This window comes from Podarcis melisellensis (genome assembly GCF_964234715.1).
Source record: "Podarcis melisellensis genome assembly, chromosome: 5".
Taxonomy (NCBI): Eukaryota; Metazoa; Chordata; class Lepidosauria; order Squamata; family Lacertidae; genus Podarcis; species Podarcis melisellensis.
In genome coordinates this window covers 54,512,836-54,531,951 of record NC_138537.1, presented here as the reverse complement: position 1 = coordinate 54,531,951, position 19,116 = coordinate 54,512,836, and the positions used below count along the sequence as shown (strand labels likewise).

The window sequence follows — 19,116 nt, the reverse complement described above, 5'->3', positions numbered from 1 at the left end:
TAACTTGCAAAGATGTAGTAATTTTATTGCAAAGTAGTTGGCAGCAAAATGAAACTTCATATAATTTGGCATTACATGGATGAAACATGGATTTTTCTATTCCTGAATACATCATAAAACCCTATAACTATCTCTTCAGTTTTATGGGCCACCCTTTCCTTGGGAGTTGCTTGAGATTATAATTCTGTTCTTATTATTCTGTCAGTCACCATGTGGACTCCGAATGCCTCTTTACCTTCAGTTAGCAAAATGCAACAACAAACCCTGAATCTGTTTTATGCTTCCTACAAATGATGGGTTTGTTATTTGCATCAATTTGACAGCATGAATTGCCACGTGAAAGGGTAACGTGGTCATCTGAAATTTCTCCCAAAGCACAATGGGGCAAAGCAGTAGTTTGCTTTTCAAAAGAAGCAGAAATAGCATAATGTAATAGTGACAGAGAAAAGTTGGATTGTGAAATTCTTTGCTTAAGTAATTAACAAAAACATCCTAGGATTTAAACTAATTGTAAGATAAATGGAACTGAACATGAAATTCTCTGACTGAACTGGCTGGTGAATCAGGCCATAAGCCAAACTGCTTGTGTACATTTGTGACAGAGATTCCACACTAGTCAAAAGAGAATATCAAACTTAACATTTCAAAATCAACATAGCTGGAGCATTTTCAGCTATGTATTATGAAGCACATTTCCTATGTCTGTTTCCAATGATTCCAATAAACTTCAGCAATTTGCCTTTCAGCTCCTAAATATTAACTGAAGTCGCAACAAATCCTCCTTTGAAATATAGTCCTGCTGCATCTCTGACATATGAAGTTGGCATGTATAATATTTATATGTAGAATGGTTTTTGGAAGTACAATGGAACTTAACTATATCCATAGAAGATAGTGGGGAATGTTTAAAAGGAGAATGAGAGCAATTCCACAATGCCATTAAGTCAAAATAGCTGGATATAGGCAATGATTTTGATCAGAATACATATTTGATCCCGGTACTTTGATTGAACTGGGCTGTGTTTTAATCTACCAGTAAATGTGCCCAACTATAGATGTGCCTGTCTATGGATTTAAGTTTCAGAAATGCATGCTAAAGATGCAGTTTTTGTTTTTGTGTAGGAAGTGCTGAATGTATATCTTGCTGACGCATTGGTATCAGTAGATTTGGTGATAGTTTTTCCTTCTCAGTTTGCTGCTTATAAGTAAGCCAGACAGAACAAAGACCATGGCTGCCAAAAGTACAGTAGTAACAGTAAATGGGCTGAGAGCTTCTTTCTTTTCTAGATTCATACTCTTAGCCAGTTCTGTAAATAGAATAAAAAAACACACAGTTTGGAACAATTTTTCAGATAATGTATGTATGTATGTATGAGATTTCTTACCTGTTCTTCCCCATAAGATCCCTGGGCAAGTTACAGCAATATAAACATACAAGGAAAACACTTTGTACCTTTATCTAAATGTATATATATTAGTTTTGTTAGAGGGCAAGTTCGTCTTTGAATGGCAACAACTGCTTTGAAGGCAGAAGGCTCAGGTCAAATTCCTGGCAGCTTCAGGTAGGGCTGGAGAAGACCTCTGTCTGAAACCCTGGAGAGTCACTGTGAGTCCATCTAAAGAACTCTGAGTTAGATTGACAATTGCCTGGCTTTGTCTAAGGCAGCATCCTATGTTCCAAACGTAAGAGTCAAATTCTTTATTCTGCCCGTCTTTACATTATCTTTCCATGCATCAGTGGCATGTGAGTCTCAAAAAGTTGCTCATTAGGGAAATGTTACCCGAAGAGTGGAAGCAACGCAGAATGAGATTTCATTGTGTGGTGTTACTATGCTTTTGCCAGGCAAAACGGGAATAAATATTAGTTTTAATATTATTTGAACAAAGTAGTAGAATATTTTAACAACTCTTCATTTGGGGTGACTGTTTGTTTCTGAGGCCTGCAGGGCTTGGAGATAGGAGAGAGACTTCTTCTGAAGTCAACTAGCTTCATCCACCTGGAGTTTGGGGACCCAAAGGGGCGGTGGTGAATGCAGGCCTCCCAACTCACCGTCAGGGTGTGGCTGGGGTAAGGAGTAAACAAAATGGTTTACCTTTGACCCAGCAAGGGATTGATTTGTCTTATACCTACGTGATTTCCTGATTTGTTCATTCCCACACCTATAGTTTCCCTCTGCAAATTTGGTTTAATGTTCAATAAAATGGTAGTTATTCAGCGCAACAAATGTGTCCATGCATTTATTTCAATCCTGGTCTGCAATCATCAGAAAAAAGTAGCAAAAAAGGAATCAAAAATAAAAGTTACCCTGTCCTTTGTCTTCAGTGCTTTCTTTCTGCAGTTTGACTGGTCCCACAACCACATCCACTTTATCCTGAGGTTCATCTGTGTTCCTCTTCCTTCTAGCTAAACATCCCTGGTAGCATCGAGATGAGTAATCATATGCCTTACACACTACTAGTTTGCATTGCAGATAAATTTGATTGTGTTCATAAAGAAACTTAAAAGAGTTGAACTTGAAACGAACTTGATTGTTGCTTGAGTTAAATCCGAGTTCACTCAGATTTAAGAAGGTTGGGTCTCGCACACATCTGAAAATAAAAGAACCAAGTTTGTTTACATAATTACTTTAGATGAATCCTTTATGGAGTTCTGAAGTATGTTATCTTTGGTGACTAAAGTCCATGCTGGAGAAGGATGAGAAAAAAATATCAATAAGTGGACGGTGGATTTCAGAGAATAAAATGGAAGATAGACTCAGCGTATGTGAAAGCAGTCACTCAAAATACCAGAACTTGGGCCCATCTGACGAAGCTTCAAGTTAGAAAATTCTGAGCAGACAAAGGAAAGTACTTCACACAGCACAGCACATTGTTAAACTTTGGGATTCACTCCCATAAGATGTTTGTGGAGGATTCAACTATCAAGGTACTAGTGATGATGGCTCTGCTTTGCCTCCATTGTCAAAGACAGTATGCTTCTGAATACCAGTTACTGGGAAGCCTCAGCGCCTAGGACTTGCCGATTGAAAGGTCGGCGGTTCGAATCCCTGCGGCGGGGTGCGCTCCCGCTGCTCGGTCCCAGCGCCTGCCAACCTAGCAGTTCGAAAGCACCTCCGGGTGCAAGTAGATAAATAGGGACCGCTTACCAGCGGGAAGGTAAACGGTGTTTCCGTGTGCGGCTCTGGCTCGCCAGAGCAGCGATGTCACGCTGGCCACGTGACCCGGAAGTGTCTCCGGACAGCGCTGGCCCCTGGCCTCTTAAGTGAGATGGGCGCACAACCCCAGAGTCTGTCAAGACTGGCCCGTACGGGCAGGGGTACCTTTACCTTTACCTTTTACCTGCGTGCAGGCTGGCCATTGCAATAACAAGTATTTGCCTTCCCTGCTTTTGTCTAAGACTCTTTGACTGATGACACAATGAGTTAGTAGCAAACAACCATATTTATTATTATATTCAGGAACAAGTAATAGCAAGTAGGCTCTGAAACTCTTTATAGATTTTCTTAAGAAATATGATGTCAGAATTAAAAAGTGAATTTCAGAGTCAGTTTGAGAGTAAAGCAACTCCACTTGTTCATACCACAAAGAAACCTTTAATTTCAATCCTATATGTGCCTATGCAGAAATTCAATTGAGCTCAGTATGGTTTATTCCAGGTGAGTGTGAATGGCATTGCATGGTTAGTATTAACTCTGCTGTCATATAAGCCAAAAGGAAAGCCCTTCTTCTAAGTGGATATCTAAACATGTTTATCTAAAATATACTCACCCATTCTTGATTAAATCGTAGGTCAGAGTTCTGAAGTCACCAGGGTATGGAGATGCTACACATGTGTCTAGAAATAGTACTAAGTTCGGATCAGAACTGTTGAGAGTAGCTTGGAGATACAGAACCTGGTTGAGGTACACGAAGTATGGAAAACTGCGAACTGAAACGTTGAAGGATGATGATTCATAGAATGAAAGCGCCACACTGTAGTTGCCAAGTTTTCTTTCAGTAATGTCAATGGAATTTTGGGCAACAAACATCGTCTCTACAACAGTCATTGCGTTCATTTCACACATAATATGAAATTGGAAGTTTTTCCTTCTTGTAATGATATAACCAGAGGCTAATGTCTTGATTATGTTGGAATAGGTGATGGTGTCATTATTTGACTGCTAAAGGACAAGGGAGAAAGATCTATGTCAATAATATGTGTAAATTAGGACCTGTCATATAAAACACACCCAATATACATAACCACTTTAGAATGTGCTGATATTTCAGACTTATTGCCATTAAATAACCACCTTATATAATCTGGAATTTTACTGTATTCTCACTGAAAAAGTTAAGAAAGATAAAAGTATATAATGCATTCAGTAGTTGAGAAGAGAAACACAGAAATGTGCAGAAAAATTGCTACATCTTTTTATTGAAATTAATATACCAATGAATATCTGACTTTTATGACATTTACCTTTAAAATGCTATGGGTTTCTTTAAGAATAACTGAGTTTATTTGTTTGTTTGTGTGTATTAACATGACGGGTTTTGTCCTCAGAAGTGAAAAAGCTGAGCATAATGCAAAGCATTCAAAGGGCCAGGCAGCGTGATCATAATGCTACCTCTAATTTACTGGCTTTGTAAAAGTAGAGGACAATCTCAGGAACATAACGCTCCCCCCCCCCCGGCCTTATACAACTCACTCTTTCTGGAGCATTTTCCCCACTCCTGTATTTCCTATGATTAACAGAAATGTCAGGAATTACCCACAATACGGTCTGCTTTAAATGTTGTGGCATATTGCTGATACTTGCTATTTAACCCAAGTTCTGAAATTGGTAGTTTCACGTCTGAATTAAACACATCGTTCAATGATGTCAAAGTCTATGAAGGGCAGCGCTGACATTTCCTAGAAATATAGTTGAAAGAAGAAGAGGAAACTAGCTCCATGGCAGAGTGGAGAAGAGGCAGCATGGATTTCCCAAGGCTCTCGCTAAGCCAGATCATTCAGATGTTATAGCCAAAAGGTGGGTGAAATACTTTTCCAAACTTTAAACAGCAGGGTAATGTTACAAAGATAAGAACCAGATAACAGATAATGTGCAGTACCCAACGTGGTACTGAGTAACTAGTTCCATCATTGCAAGGATTTAAGCTTGTGCAGCAGAACTTTATCCCCTCCTTTGACCACAACCCCTTAAATCTCTTCTGGGGTTTCCAACAACCCTGAAATAGATTTGAGGAGGGTGTGAGATGTGCAGGGAGAGGATAGAGGAGAAGTTCCATAGCACATGCAAAAATCCTTGCACAAACAGAACAAGTGCATTGGATACTGACAATATTTTTAAGAACTCATTGTCTTACCTTTCTTACTGTGCCACACCCACTATATGGTATCTCGAAGACCACATAGTCTTGAGTAATCTGAGGTGTGCAGAAAGGGTCTGAAGTATTCAGGGATACTTCGCTTGCATTGTAGCCCAGCAACCCAAGATAGTCCCTGCTGATGCGTGCAAGCATGTATTCTCCAGAACACGAGAGCGCTGAATGGGGCACATAGAAATCATATTAAATAGCGCAATGTTTTTTACATTTTACTTATGAAGAAGAAGAAGAAGAGTTTGGATGTGATATCCCGCCTTTCACTCCCTTTAAGGAGTCTCAAAGCGGCTAACATTCTCCTTTCCCTTCCTCCTCCACAACAAACACTCTGTGGGGTGAGTGGGGCTGAGAGACTTCAGAGAAGTGTGACTGGCCCAAGGTCACCCAGCAGCTGCATGTGGAGGAGCGGAGACACGAACCCGGTTCCCCAGATTATGAGACTACCGCTCTTAACCACTACACCATACTGGCACCATACTGAGTAGGGGCAACCTTGGTGAATGATATGTCAGGCAAGCGGGGGCTTGTTTGAGCTCATAAGGAAGCTGCCATGGAACAGCTTTACCACGTTTTCAGAAATTTGAAGTATTTGGAATACTCAGTTTCAATGTTTCCTTTGAACACACAGACTTTTCAGCTAGGCAACCCAAATCAGCAAAATCTGCAATTTTCACATGCATGTTTTAGGGAGAAATCGGAACTTACTTCTTGCAGGAACTGGTGCTAAACTTGTAGGAAGAGCTGTACAAATGAAAAACAAAACAAAAGGGAGATCAATTTGTGTCTAATTAGCATTTAAATAGTAAAAAGTTGGGAAACTAGTCACAACATTGAGTTTTGTGCCCTCACCTGCTACACCCTTCCACCATGACAAAGACCATTATACAAACAAACTGTGTTGCTTGCACTCCGTTTTGTTGGGATTTAAGTATATGAAAGATGTTCTTTTCAGTGCCTCTACTGTGTAATCTAATGCCATTCCCTGAGGAGTAAAATCTACTGCTTCTTTTCCACAACAGAGAGAAAATAGCGAAAACCAAGTGGTTTCAGATATATCTGTGGTGTAGAACAGCTTCCCTGGATCTTGAGCATGCAATCCTCTGCAAGCTCAGAGATGCTTAAATCACACAACTGTGAAAAGAAGCATCTAGTTTCTTTGAGTGTCATGTTTAACCATTTGCCTTATTACCTAACAAATGACACAGAAGGAAAGGAAAATCATCTTATCAGTTGTTGCTTCACTAGCACTTGATTCAAATGTTAAGTCTATTAAAGGAACCAAGATAAATAGTACAGATATTCCACTGAAGATATTGAGATCCGAGCAGTCATCTATCCAGTAACCTAGTAATATATTGCAGATATTTTTCATTGACTGGTCACCAGTGTGTGTGTGCGCATACACACACACAAACACACACACACACACACACACACACGAATCATACAAGAATACAATTAAAGGGAGAGCATTTAAAATGAATGACATAAAAGAAAAAGAACAAGGTCTTACCAGCTGTTGATTCATTGAGAGGTGGTTCAGTAGTTGTTTCTATTCCTATTTAGGTAAATAAATAGTACAATAAAAGTACTATTACACTGATGTTAAGATCCTAGCAGTAATATATCCAATAACCTAGGAACATATGGCAGCTATTCTTCATTGACAAAAGTCACCAGTGTGTGTGTGTGTATGCGCGCGTGCGCATTATTTATACATCAAAAAAATCTCAATACAATTAAAGGGAGAGCATTTTAAGTGAAATGCAAGTACATCAGGATGCTTAAAACATACAAAAAGCCTGGTGGAATAAAATACTCTCCTACAGCATTAACAAAAAAAGGTGTCAGTGGGGAGATGATGCTTCAGTTGTTGCTACAGTGAAGCATTGGCTTATTATTCAAAGTGTGCATGTCAAGGGGCTAGAAATTTTAACATGGCAGAAAATTGTGCATTCAGATCTTACTTTGGTCCCTCACAGGAAAAATACCTTTGATCTATCCAACTGCAAACTGATATCATTCATGCAAACAGGAAAGTTAAGCAAAGTAAATATCATATTCATCTCTGGATAAGTCACAGAAACTGTGCCATAATCTGATCAGCCTATGGGTTGGTATGATCCTAGACAAAGTGTGGGGAGCCTGTGGCCCTCCCAATGTTGCTAGATCACAACTCACATCATCCCTGATCTTTGCCTATGCTGGCAGGGATTGATGGGAGTTGGAGTCTAAGACCATCTGGAGAACCACAAGTTCCCCATCTTTGCCCAAGACATGTGCTGATTTTCAGCTTACATTGCATCTTCAAACCAGAACAACATTAATCTAACACAATAGATACTAGAAATGTCCTAGAACTAGATAAATAGAGAACTCTTACTTAATGGAATAGAATAGTAAGAAGCATAAAACCCATTTCCTGAGTAATATGAATCTCTGTGCAGCAGAATAGTCATTGTGTTGGAAGTTGATATGTAGGTATAGTTGAGATAGATGCCAGAGCAAGTTCTTCCAAGCATAGTGGAGGTATACGGGTACCCATCGAAGATCTCAATATATTCTTTACTGCAGTCCAGACTGTATAAAGGTAGGTCAGCAAGTCACTCTTTGTGTATAAAATTATGCCATCATTTCATACATCAGATTTTCACATTAAGTAAAGAAAAGTTACATAGGTTGCTTATATATGGGGGTTCAATTTCATAATGGGTCACTATCACAAATTATTCACTGACAATAGCGTTGTCGTTCTTTACTTATCAGGGTTTCCCTGGAAATAATAAATCCAGGAGGGGGGAGATATGGGCTGGCATTTTGATGACAATGACAATGTCTGGACACTGCAAATCACATGTACATATGAGGAGCAAAGCTGCCACATTGAACATTCAAGTGAACATTCAAGCACCCTTTGATTCTCTCTTTGGTGACACATATGCCAAAATATAAAGGTAAATACATAGATTCAGTGGAGCTGACCTGAATTCCGAACATATTAAAGTAATGTTATGATTGGTTCTGCCTGTGAGAACCCCACCCTACATCTATGATACTATGGAGATGGTTCAGTAAATGTCAGCTGAGTGATAAGCTAGGTGGCTGATGAGGCTCTCAGATGTATCCCAGATTAGCTCAACCTAAAAGAGTGGCATGCCTATGTACATATCAAGATCATGTCAGACCTCTGGCCCATTATGTCCAGTACAGTCTGCTCCACCTGGCAATGGCTTTCCAGTGTCACAGTTATAGGTCTTTCCCAGCCTTGCTCCTGAAAATGCCCAGAATTCAAATATTCAAATTTATTCAAATAATTCAAATATATATGCATACAATTTAACCACTTTGCTATTGAATGATGTCTCCTCTGGCTGGAACAGCATAATTTACTTTAAAGACAGGATTCACAAAATACTTGTCTTTTTTACTCATCTTTCAATGCCTCAGTGAAAGGGCCTGTCCTTCATATTTCCTAAGAAAGCATTAAAAAGTGGACCCTTTTGTTTTCAGGAAAGGGCCAATATCTACCACTTGTAGAGTTTGTAATAAAAATGTGTTTATGATGTATTTTCTTTGGAAGGTTTTTAATTTGTATGGGATTTCATCTCGTGTAGGGCAGAACCGCATGATCAGTTAGCAGGATTTAATCTGATGGCTATCACATGCTAAGTTTGTTAGGTAGAATCAGGGTCCCTCATGGAGAGAGTTCTGCTTGTGTTCAAGTGAATGCAAGTAGAAATTCTATGCAGACCCTCCCTGTGCGACGCAGAGAAGGTTGGAGGCTGAGAGGGAAGGAGCAAAACAGACAGCCAGGTTAAGGGCAGGGCTTGCATAAACATTCTGACCTCCCTACAAAGTTTGGTGCTTACAAATTCAGGCAAACACCTCAGCACATCTATCTTTTCAAGCTCAGAGAAGAACATAACCTATTAAAGTCTTCAGGTAATGACAAAACCATGAATTAACATCATGTGCAGGTGCCTGTGGAAAATGGAAAAACATTCACTTCCTTACACTTACTTAATATAAGAAAACTGGAGAAATATTTGTCTATTAGGGCTCACTTGAATTTCCCAGCTACACTGTATAATGGCACCGTTTCCAGGATAATATGGTCCAGAGATAGATCCATTTGGAAGGGAGAAATAGCCACCACATACTAGAAAACACAATATTTTGTGCATGTAAGCAAAAATAGAATTTTGTACAGAGAAATCTGAAATGAAATCCATCTTAATTTAAAATCTTCCTCCCTCTCCCAACTTGATTGCATTAACTCTCTCCTTCTGTTATTAATAAGCAAATAATTGGCCCTTTTAGGTTGAAGCTGGAAGCCTCCAATATCCTTGCCCCTATTAAATTACTAATATATTTGTTGGCAGGATGTTTTTAATGCATTTCTCTTTCCTCTTGGTTGTACTTCATCTCATGGGTGAGAGTTGCTTGTCTGTTTGGCTGGTTGTAAATCACTTTGTTGCTAAATAGGTTAATTAATTAGTTATCAGGTAGTTAAGGTTTGGTGAGCACCCTTAGGTACTTTTCTGAGCCTTGCCTTCTGAGTTGTGAGACCCACTGACAGAATAAGAAGTACCTTTGAGGCCAACCTGTAAAACCCCATCTAAGTTATGGGGCTTAAGGTGAAATGATGCCTCTTATTCTTGTCAGAGTCGGTTCACCCTGTTTGCTATTCGAAGATAGTATTGTTCACTTTGGTTCCCTTCGGCAGATCTGTTGTGTTAAATTAAATGTGGCTCATTCCACCCAGTCTGTGTATCTTATTTCCCTATGTGGTTACAAAAGATGTTTCAAGCATGCAGACTTATGCTTACATTCTACTTACATTCCATTCAATTTTCCAAAATCTTTATTCAAAAGTCTGTTCAATTTCTTCTTTGTTTTGAAATAATGACTCAGTTACCTTTGGAACATATATCACGAATGCTTTCAAACTTTCAAATATGCACTAATAACAACACCTAAGAGCTCCACCACCCCATTCTTAATCAATTTCCCACTATTTATCTTTCATACTTCACACCTATTGAGAAAGATTCAGCCTTGTAATGAAAAAGTAGGACTCACCAATAGGAATAGAAGGAGCTGTTCACAAAGAAAGAGGAACATTGATAAGCATTAGTAAGTAATAGACATGCCACTATTATCTGTTAATATTCATCAGTATTTTTACCCAGTGAACCCAGCAACCCTGTGCCCCTTGAGGGAACTTCCTTGTGGGCCACAGAAATAATCAGATCTCCCTCTGTCAGAGCAGAGGGAGATGTCTGAGGTTGACCTTGGTTCCCTTCTGCAGATTTGTAGTGTTAAATTAAATGTGGCCCAGTTCACTCAATGTGTGTGTCTTATTTCCTGGTGTGGTCACAAAAGAAGTTTCTACATGCCGACTTACGCTCTATGACTTTAGTGGTCAGTTCTCCAGTTGTGGATTGAACTAGTAAGAAAGAACAGAATCGGTCAGATTGTGGTAGAATGTGTTAATATTAAGCCAAACATTGAACAACCAAACCTTCTCTCCATGGAACTCTAACAACTGTAGCTCTGAAAGGGCGATGAGGGCCTCCTAACAATTCTCCACACCCTTAACGAGCTAAAATTCCCAAGAATCTTTGGGGAAAGTATCTGTGGCACAAGTGGCAATCCTTGTAGTAAGGGCCTGAAGGTATACTACTCAGTATAACTAACACTGGATATATTTTAGTGGACCACCAAACCCAAGAAGCATCTAGCCTCAGCACTACTGCATCAGGATAGAAATGGAAGATTTCTAAAAAGCTGATGGTAGTTTGTTCCTAGAGGAAAAGAAATGGGGAACAAAGTTGTAACCAAAAGCCAGGTTGCTATGCCATGCCTAATAGGTACCCCTGCCCATACGGGCCAGTCATGTCCGACTCTAGGGTTGTGCGCCCATCTCACTTAAGAGGCTGGGGGCCAGCGCTGTCCGGAGACACTTCCGGGTCACGTGGCCAGTGTGACGAAGCTGTTCTGGCGAGCCTGCACCAGCACAGCACACGGAAACGCCGTTTACCTTCCCACTATAAAGCAGTACTTATTTATCTACTTGCACTTAGGGGTGCTTTCGAACAGCTAGGTGGGCAGGAGCTGGGACCGAACGAGGGAGCTCACCCCGCTGCAGGGATTCAAACCGCCGACCATGCGATCGGCAAGTCCTAGGCACTGAGGTTTTACCCACAGCACCACCTGCGTTACAAGATACCTATTGCTTCCAGTTTCTTACACACACAAACACACAATTTTCATTCAATTTTCCAAACTCTTTTTCAAAAGTCGGTTCAATTTCTTCTTGTTTTGAAATAATGACTCAGTTATGGTACCTTTGGAACATATATCACTAATACTTTCAGACTTTCAAATATGTACTAGCAACTACACCTAAGAGCTTCCCCCCCCCCCACAATTCTTAATCGATTTCCCACTACGTATCTTTCATACTTCATGCCTGTTGAGAAAGATTCCGACTTGGAATAAAAAAAGTAGGACTCACCAGGAGGAGTAGAAGAAGCTGTTCACAAAGAAAGAGAAACATTGATATGCATTAGTAAGAAATAGGCATGTCACTATTATCTATTAATATTCATCAGTATTTTTACCCAATGAAGCCAGCAACCCTGTGGCCCTTGGGGGAACTGTCCTGTGGGCCACAGAAATAATCAGATCTCCGTCCATGAGAGCAGAGGGAGATGTCTGAGGTTGACCTTGGTTCCCTTCTGCAGATTTGCAGTGTTAAATTAAATGTGGCTCAGTTCACCTAATCTGTGTGTCTTATTTCCCTGTGTGGTCACAAAAGAAGTTTCTACATGCAGACTTACACTGTGTGACTATAGTGGTCGGTTCTCCAGTTGTGGATAGAACTAGTAAGAAAAAACAGAAACAATCAGATTGTGGTAGAATGTGTTAATATTAAGCCAAACATTGAACAACCAGACCTTCTCTCCATGGAACTCTGACAACTGTAGCTCTGAGAGGGGAATGGGGACCTCCTAACAGTTCTCAGCACCCTAAACAAGCTAAAATTTCCAAGAAACTTTGGGGAAAGGATCTGTGGCACAAGAGGCAATCCTTGTAGTAAGGGCCTGAAGGTATACTACTCAGTATAACTAACACTGGATATATTTTAGTGGACCACCAAACCCAAGAAGCATCTAGCCTCAGCACTACTGCATCAGGCTAGAAATGGAAGATTTCTAAAAAGCTGATGGTAGTTTGTTCCTAGAAGAAAAGAAATGGGGAACAAAGTTGTAACCAAAAGCCAGGTTGCTATGCCATGCCTAATAGGTACCCCTGCCCATAAGGGCCAGTCATGTCCGACTCTAGGGTTGTGCGCCCATCTCACTTAAGAGGCCGGGGGCCAGCGCTGTCCGGAGACACTTCCGGGTCACGTGGCCAGTGTGACGAAGCTGTTCTGGCGAGCCTGCACCAGCACAGCACACGGAAACGCCGTTTACCTTCCCACTATAAAGTAGTACTTATTTATCTACTTGCACTTGGGGTGCTTTCGAACTCCTAGGTGGGCAGGAGCTGGGACCGAACGAGGGAGCTCACCCCGCCGCGGGGATTCGAACCGCCGACCATGCAATCGGCAAGTCCTAGGCACTGAGGTTTTACCCACAGCGCCACCTGCGTTACAAGATACCTATTGCTTCCAGTTTCTTACACACACACATACACACACACACACAATTTCCATTCAATTTTCCAAACTCTTTTTCAAAAGTCGGTTCAATTTTTTCCTTGTTTTGAAATAATGACTCAGTTACCTTTGGAACATATATCACTAATACTTTCAGACTTTCAAATATGTACTAGCAACTACACCTAAGAGCTCCCCCCTCCCCCACAATTCTTAATCGATTTCCCACTACGTATCTTTCATACTTCATGCCTATTGAGAAAGATTCCGACTTGGAATAAAAAAAGTAGGACTCACCAGGAGGAGTAGAAGAAGCTGTTCACAAAGAAAGAGAAACATTGATATGCATTAGTAAGAAATAGGCATGTCACTATTATCTATTAATATTCATCAGTATTTTTACCCAATGAAGCCAGCAACCCTGTGGCCCTTGGGGGAACTGTCCTGTGGGCCACAGAAATAATCAGATCTCCATCCATGAGAGCAGAGGGAGATGTCTGAGGTTGACCTTGGTTCCCTTCTGCAGATTTGCAGTGTTAAATTAAATGTGGCTCAGTTCACCCAATCTGTGTGTCTTATTTCCCTGTGTGGTCACAAAAGAGGTTTCTACATGCAGACTTACACTGTGTGACTATAGTGGTCGGTTCTCCAGTTGTGGATAGAACTAGTAAGAAAGAACAGAATCAATCAGATTGTGGTAGAATGTGTTAATATTAAGCCAAACATTGAACAACCAAACCTTCTCTCCATGGAAATCTGACAACTGTTGCTCTGAGAGGGGAATGGGGACCTCCTAACAGTTCTCAGCACCCTAAACAAGCTAAAATTCCCAAGAATCTTTGGGGAAAGGATCTGTGGCACAAGAGGCAATCCTTGTAGTAAGGGCCTGGAGGTATACTACTCCGTGTAACTAACACTGGATATTTTTCAGTGGACCATCAAACCCAAGAAGCATCTAGCCTCAGCACTACTGCATCAGGCTAGAAATAGAAGATTTATAAAAAGCTGGTCATAGTTTGTCCCTCGAAGAAAGGAAATGGGGAATAAAGCTGTAACCCAAATCCAGGCTATGCCATGTCCCTCGAAGAAAGGAAATGGGGAATAAAGCTGTAACCCAAATCCATGGCTATGCCATGCCTAATACAGCTCAGTAAAAGGCAAAGGTACCCCTGACCATTAGTTCCAGTCGTGGACGACTCCTGGTTTGCACGCTCATCTCACTCTGTAGGCTACGGGAGCTGGTGTTTGTCTGCAGACAGCTTCCGAGTCGTGTGGCCAGCATGATTAAGCCACTTCTGGTGAACCAGAGCAGCGCTCGGAAACGCCGTTTACCTTCCTGCCGGAGCGGTACCTATTTATCTACTTGCACTGGACATGCTTTCAAATACAGCTCAGTACAAGATACCTATTGCTTCCAGTTACACACACACACACACACACACAATTTCCATTCAATTTTCCAAACTTTTTTTCAAAAGTTGGTTCAGTTTCTTCCTTGTTTTGAAATATTGACTCAGTTACCTATGGAACATGTATCACTAATACTTTCAGACTTTCAAATATGTACTAGCAACCACACCTAAGAGCTCTTTCCCCCAATTCTGAATGCAATTTCTACGAGGTATCTTTCTTTTTTCCCCCCCACTCCTAAACAAACAAGGTTTATTAGGCAATTTCTAGTGAGCTAACGAGACGAAAACAGCAGACACTGCACAGTATACAAAGACATTATGATGGCTGCAAGCATTTTTGGAGAATGTGGATTAAAAATAGACTTAAGCCACTGCCCCCTCCCCCGCCACGAGTGCAGGGGTATGTAGAAAGGCAAAAACAGATCTCCTCTGTTGACTGACATCGGTTTCATTTGGGAGCCTGCCTTCAGTTAAGATCCATCGTGCGCACACTGAGTGTTATTTCATTTTTTTATAATAATATTTATTAAAAGTTTATTTAAACAGTAAGAAAAACATGCAAAATAACATAATTTTTCAATATCCACATTTCATTCACCTCATTGGACTTCCTCACAACTCTCGTTCCTGCATTCCAAAATCTTAAACTTTACCCAGCAATTTATTACCTTGTTTCAATTCTTATAATATAGTTTTCCAATATTATATCCCTAATTTTGGATACTAGGTATCTACTAGGTATCTTTCATACCTCCTGCCTATTGAGAGAAAGATTCTGTCTTGTCATTGGCAGAGGTTCTGTGGTTTCTGGTTGGAAAAGTTGCTCCACTAATTACACTTACATGCCACCTGAGTCTTATGCAGAGACTTCAGTTCCTAAGCTTTGAGTGTGTCATAGCAACAACAGTCACCACAATCTAATGATTAGAAGTCAGATACTAAGAGGAACTGAATAACCTCTGCAGAGGCGACTCCAACATCTACCATATTAACATAAATTATTCACATGACACCTTAGCCCCATATTCAAGGAGAATATTTCAGCAAATATTCAAGGAGGATGTTTCAGCAAGGTGGATGTGACTATGCTTGTTTCAAGACCAGACTTGAGGAACAGAGTCATAGACAATGGGGTACAAATGAAATAGAAGTCAAGGAAATCTCTGGAAGAGTTTGGATTGGATTTGATATCCCGCTTTATCACTACCCGAAGGAGTCTCAAAGCGGCTAACATTCTCCTTTCCCTTCCTCCCCCACAACAAACACTCTGTGAGGTGAGTGGGGCTGAGAGACTTCAAAGAAGTGTGACTAGCCCAAGGTCACCCAGCAGCTGCATGTGGAGGAGCGGAGACGCGAATCCGGTTCCCCAGATTACAAATCTACCACTCTTAACCACTATACCACACTGGAAGAGATTTGTGCTTGCTTCTCCAGACAGTCTGTGATTGCCATCAACAGATCAGGCTCTTTAAAATATACACACCACCTAATTTTCAGGTTTCTCGTTAGCAGATGCTCTGCATGAGAAACCTGTTCTATGATATTTGTGTGTACATACTCAGGATTAGGATTTAGTACTTTAGTATGGGAGTCAGAGGACTCTTACCAGCAGCAGTAGTTGCTTCTGTAGTTGCTTCCAGGGTGACAGAAGCTAGTTCGTGAAGAGAAACAAAGTAACAGAGTAAGAGAAAAATGGTGCAATAAAATGAAATCAAAATTGTATATTGTACTAATGCTTTTAAATAGCTAGCAGATTATTCTTACTAGGATCAATGTGTACTGTGGTTGTTTCTTGCAAAATGTGTTCTGTAGTTGTTTCTTGCAAGATGTGTTCTGTGGTTGTTTCTTGCAAAAGAAAGGAATAAAAATTATTAAGAACTATATTACATTGAAACCCCATTTTTGTGGCAGTGAATTTTGTTTGACCATTAGATGATCTAACATATAGTATTTACTTATGAATGAATGCCCCTTCATGGATCACTGCCTTGCCGTGGCGAAGGGGCTTGAAGAACTCAGAGAAGCTATGAACTATGCCGAGCAGGGCACCCAAGATGAACAGGTCATAGTGGAGAGTTTTGACCAAACGTGATCCACCTGGAGGAGGAACCGGCAAGCCACTCCAGTATCCCTGCCAAGAAAACTCCATGGACAAAGACAACAGGCATATAAAAGATATGACGCTGGAAGATGAGCCCCTCAGGTCGGAAGGCGTCCAACATGCTACTGGGGAAGAGCGGAGGGCAAGTACAAGTAGATCCAGAGCTGATGAAGCGGCTGGGCCAAAGCCGAAAGGACGCTCAGTTGCGGATATGCCTGGAAGCGAAAGGAAAGTCCAATGCTGTAAAGCAAAATATTGCATAGGAACCTGGAATGTAAGAACCATGAACCTGGGTAAGTTGGAGGTGGTCAAAAATGAGATGGCAAGAATAAATATTGACATCCTGGGCATCAGTGAACTAAAATGGACGGGAATGGGTGAATTCAGTTCGGATGAGCATCATATCTACTACTGTGGGCAAGAAACCCGTAAAAGAAATGGAGTGGCCCTCATAGTCAACAAAAGAGTGGCGAAAGCTATACTGGGATGCAATCTCAAAAATGATAGAATGATCTCGATACGAATCCAAGGCAGACCTTTTAACATCACAGTAATCCAAGTTTATGCACCAACTACTTGTGCTGAAGAAACTGAAATTGACCAATTCTATGAAGACTTACAAGACCTTATAGAAGTGACACCAAAGAAGGATGTTCTTCTCATTATAGGGGATTGGAATGCTAAAGTAGGGAGTCAAGAGATAAAAGGAACAACTGGCAAGTTTGGCCTTGGAGATCAAATGGAAGCAGGGCAGAGGCTAATAGAGTTCTGCCAAGAGAACAAGTTGGTCATCACAAACACGCTTTTCCAACAACACAAGAGACGACTCTACACATGGACATCACCAGATGGGCAGCATCGAAATCAGATTGATTATATTCTCTGCAGCCAAAGATGGAGAAGCTCTATACAGTCAGCAAAAACAAGACCTGGAGCTGACTGTGGCTCAGATCATCAGCTTCTTATAGCAAAATTCAAGCTTAAACTGAAGAAAGTAGGAAAAACCACTGGGCCGGTAAGATACAATCTAAGTCAAATCCCTTATGAATACACAGTGGAAGTGAAGAACAGGTTTAAGGATTTAGATTTGGTGGACAGAATGCCTGAAGAACTATGGATGGAGGCTCGTAACATTATACAGGAGGCAGCAACGAAAACCATCCCAATGAAAAGGAAATGCAAGAAAGCCAAGTGGCTGTCCAATGAGGCCTTACAAATAGCGGGGGAGAGAAGGCAAGCAAAATGCGAGGCAGATGGTGAAAGATACAGGAAATTGAATGCAGATTTCCAAAGAATAGCAAGGAGAGACAAGAAGACCTTCTTAAACGAGCAATGCAAAGAAATAGAGGAAAGCAATAGAATGGGAAGAACCAGAGATCTGTTCAAGAAAATTGGAGATATGAAAGGAACATTTCGTACAAAGATTACCATAATAAAGGACAAAAGTGGAAAGGACCTAACAGAAGCAGAAGACATCAAGAAGAGGTGGCAAGAATACACAGAGGAATTATACCAGAAAGAAATGGATGTCTCGTATACCCCAGGTAGTGTGGTTGCTGACCTTGAGCCAGACATCCTGGAAAGTGAAGTCAAATGGGCCTTAGAAAGCACTGCTGATGATGATGCTGTTAAGGTGCTACACTCAATATGCCAGCAAGTTTGGAAAACTCAGCAGTGGCCAGAAGATTGGAGAAGATCAGTCTACATCCCAATCCCAAAGAAGGGCAGTGCCAAAGAATGCTCCAACTACCGCACAATTGCACTCATTTCACACGCTAGCAAGGTTATGCTTAAAATTCTACAAGGAAGGCTCAAGCAGTATGTGGACCGAGAACTCCCAGAAGTGCAAGCTGGATTTAGAAGAGGCAGAGGAACCAGAGACCAAATTGCAAACATGCGCTGGATTATGGAGAAAGCTAGAGAGTTCCAGAAAGACATCTACTTCTGCTTCATTGACTATGCAAAAGCCTTTGACTGTGTCGACCACGGCAAACTATGGCAAGTTCTTAAAGAAATGGGAGTGCCAGATCACCTCATCTGTCTCCTGAGAAATCTCTATGTGGGACAAGAAGCTACAGTTAGAACTGGATATGGAACAACTGATTGGTTCAAAATTGGGAAAGGAGTACGACAAGGCTGTATTTTGTCTCCCTGCTTATTTAACTTATATGCAGAATTCATCATGCGAAAGGCTGGGCTGGATGAATCCCTAGCCAGAATTAAGATTGCCGGAAGAAATATCAACAACCTCAGATATGCAGATGACACAACCTTGATGGCAGAAAGTGAGGAGGAATTAAAGAACCTTTTAATGAGGGTGAAAGAGGAGTGCGCAAAATATGGTCTGAAGCTCAACATCAAAAAAACGAAGATCATGGCCACTGGTCCCATCACCTCCTGGCAAATAGAAGGGGAAGAAATGGAGGTAGTGAGAGATTTTACTTTCTTGGGCTCAATGATCACTGCAGATGGTGACAGCAGCCACGAAATTAAAAGACGCCTGCTTCTTGGGAGAAGGGCAATGACAGGCCTAGACAGCATCTTGAGAAGTAGAGACATCACCTTGC

At 41.0% G+C, this 19,116-nt stretch overlaps 1 protein-coding gene across 2 annotated transcripts in view; it reads right to left on the bottom strand.

The window, feature by feature from the left end:
- The window catches only part of SPADH (spermadhesin family member), a 39,916-nt gene continuing 20,800 nt past the window's right edge, over positions 1-19,116 (bottom strand). For both annotated transcript variants that reach the window (XM_081912668.1, XM_081912669.1), the window contains 14 exons: positions 16,213-16,293; positions 16,055-16,099; positions 13,659-13,700; positions 13,334-13,351; positions 12,216-12,257; positions 11,891-11,908; positions 9,391-9,529; positions 7,754-7,950; positions 6,884-6,928; positions 6,076-6,111; positions 5,353-5,531; positions 3,769-4,160; positions 2,306-2,589; positions 1-1,307 (listed from right to left, as the gene is read on the bottom strand). In XM_081912668.1, the coding sequence (XP_081768794.1) occupies positions 1,159-1,307; positions 2,306-2,589; positions 3,769-4,160; positions 5,353-5,531; positions 6,076-6,111; positions 6,884-6,928; positions 7,754-7,950; positions 9,391-9,529; positions 11,891-11,908; positions 12,216-12,257; positions 13,334-13,351; positions 13,659-13,700; positions 16,055-16,099; positions 16,213-16,293 (1,667 nt within the window). In that variant the 3' untranslated portion in view covers positions 1-1,158. The remainder of the gene's footprint in view (positions 1,308-2,305; positions 2,590-3,768; positions 4,161-5,352; positions 5,532-6,075; positions 6,112-6,883; positions 6,929-7,753; positions 7,951-9,390; positions 9,530-11,890; positions 11,909-12,215; positions 12,258-13,333; positions 13,352-13,658; positions 13,701-16,054; positions 16,100-16,212; positions 16,294-19,116) is intronic.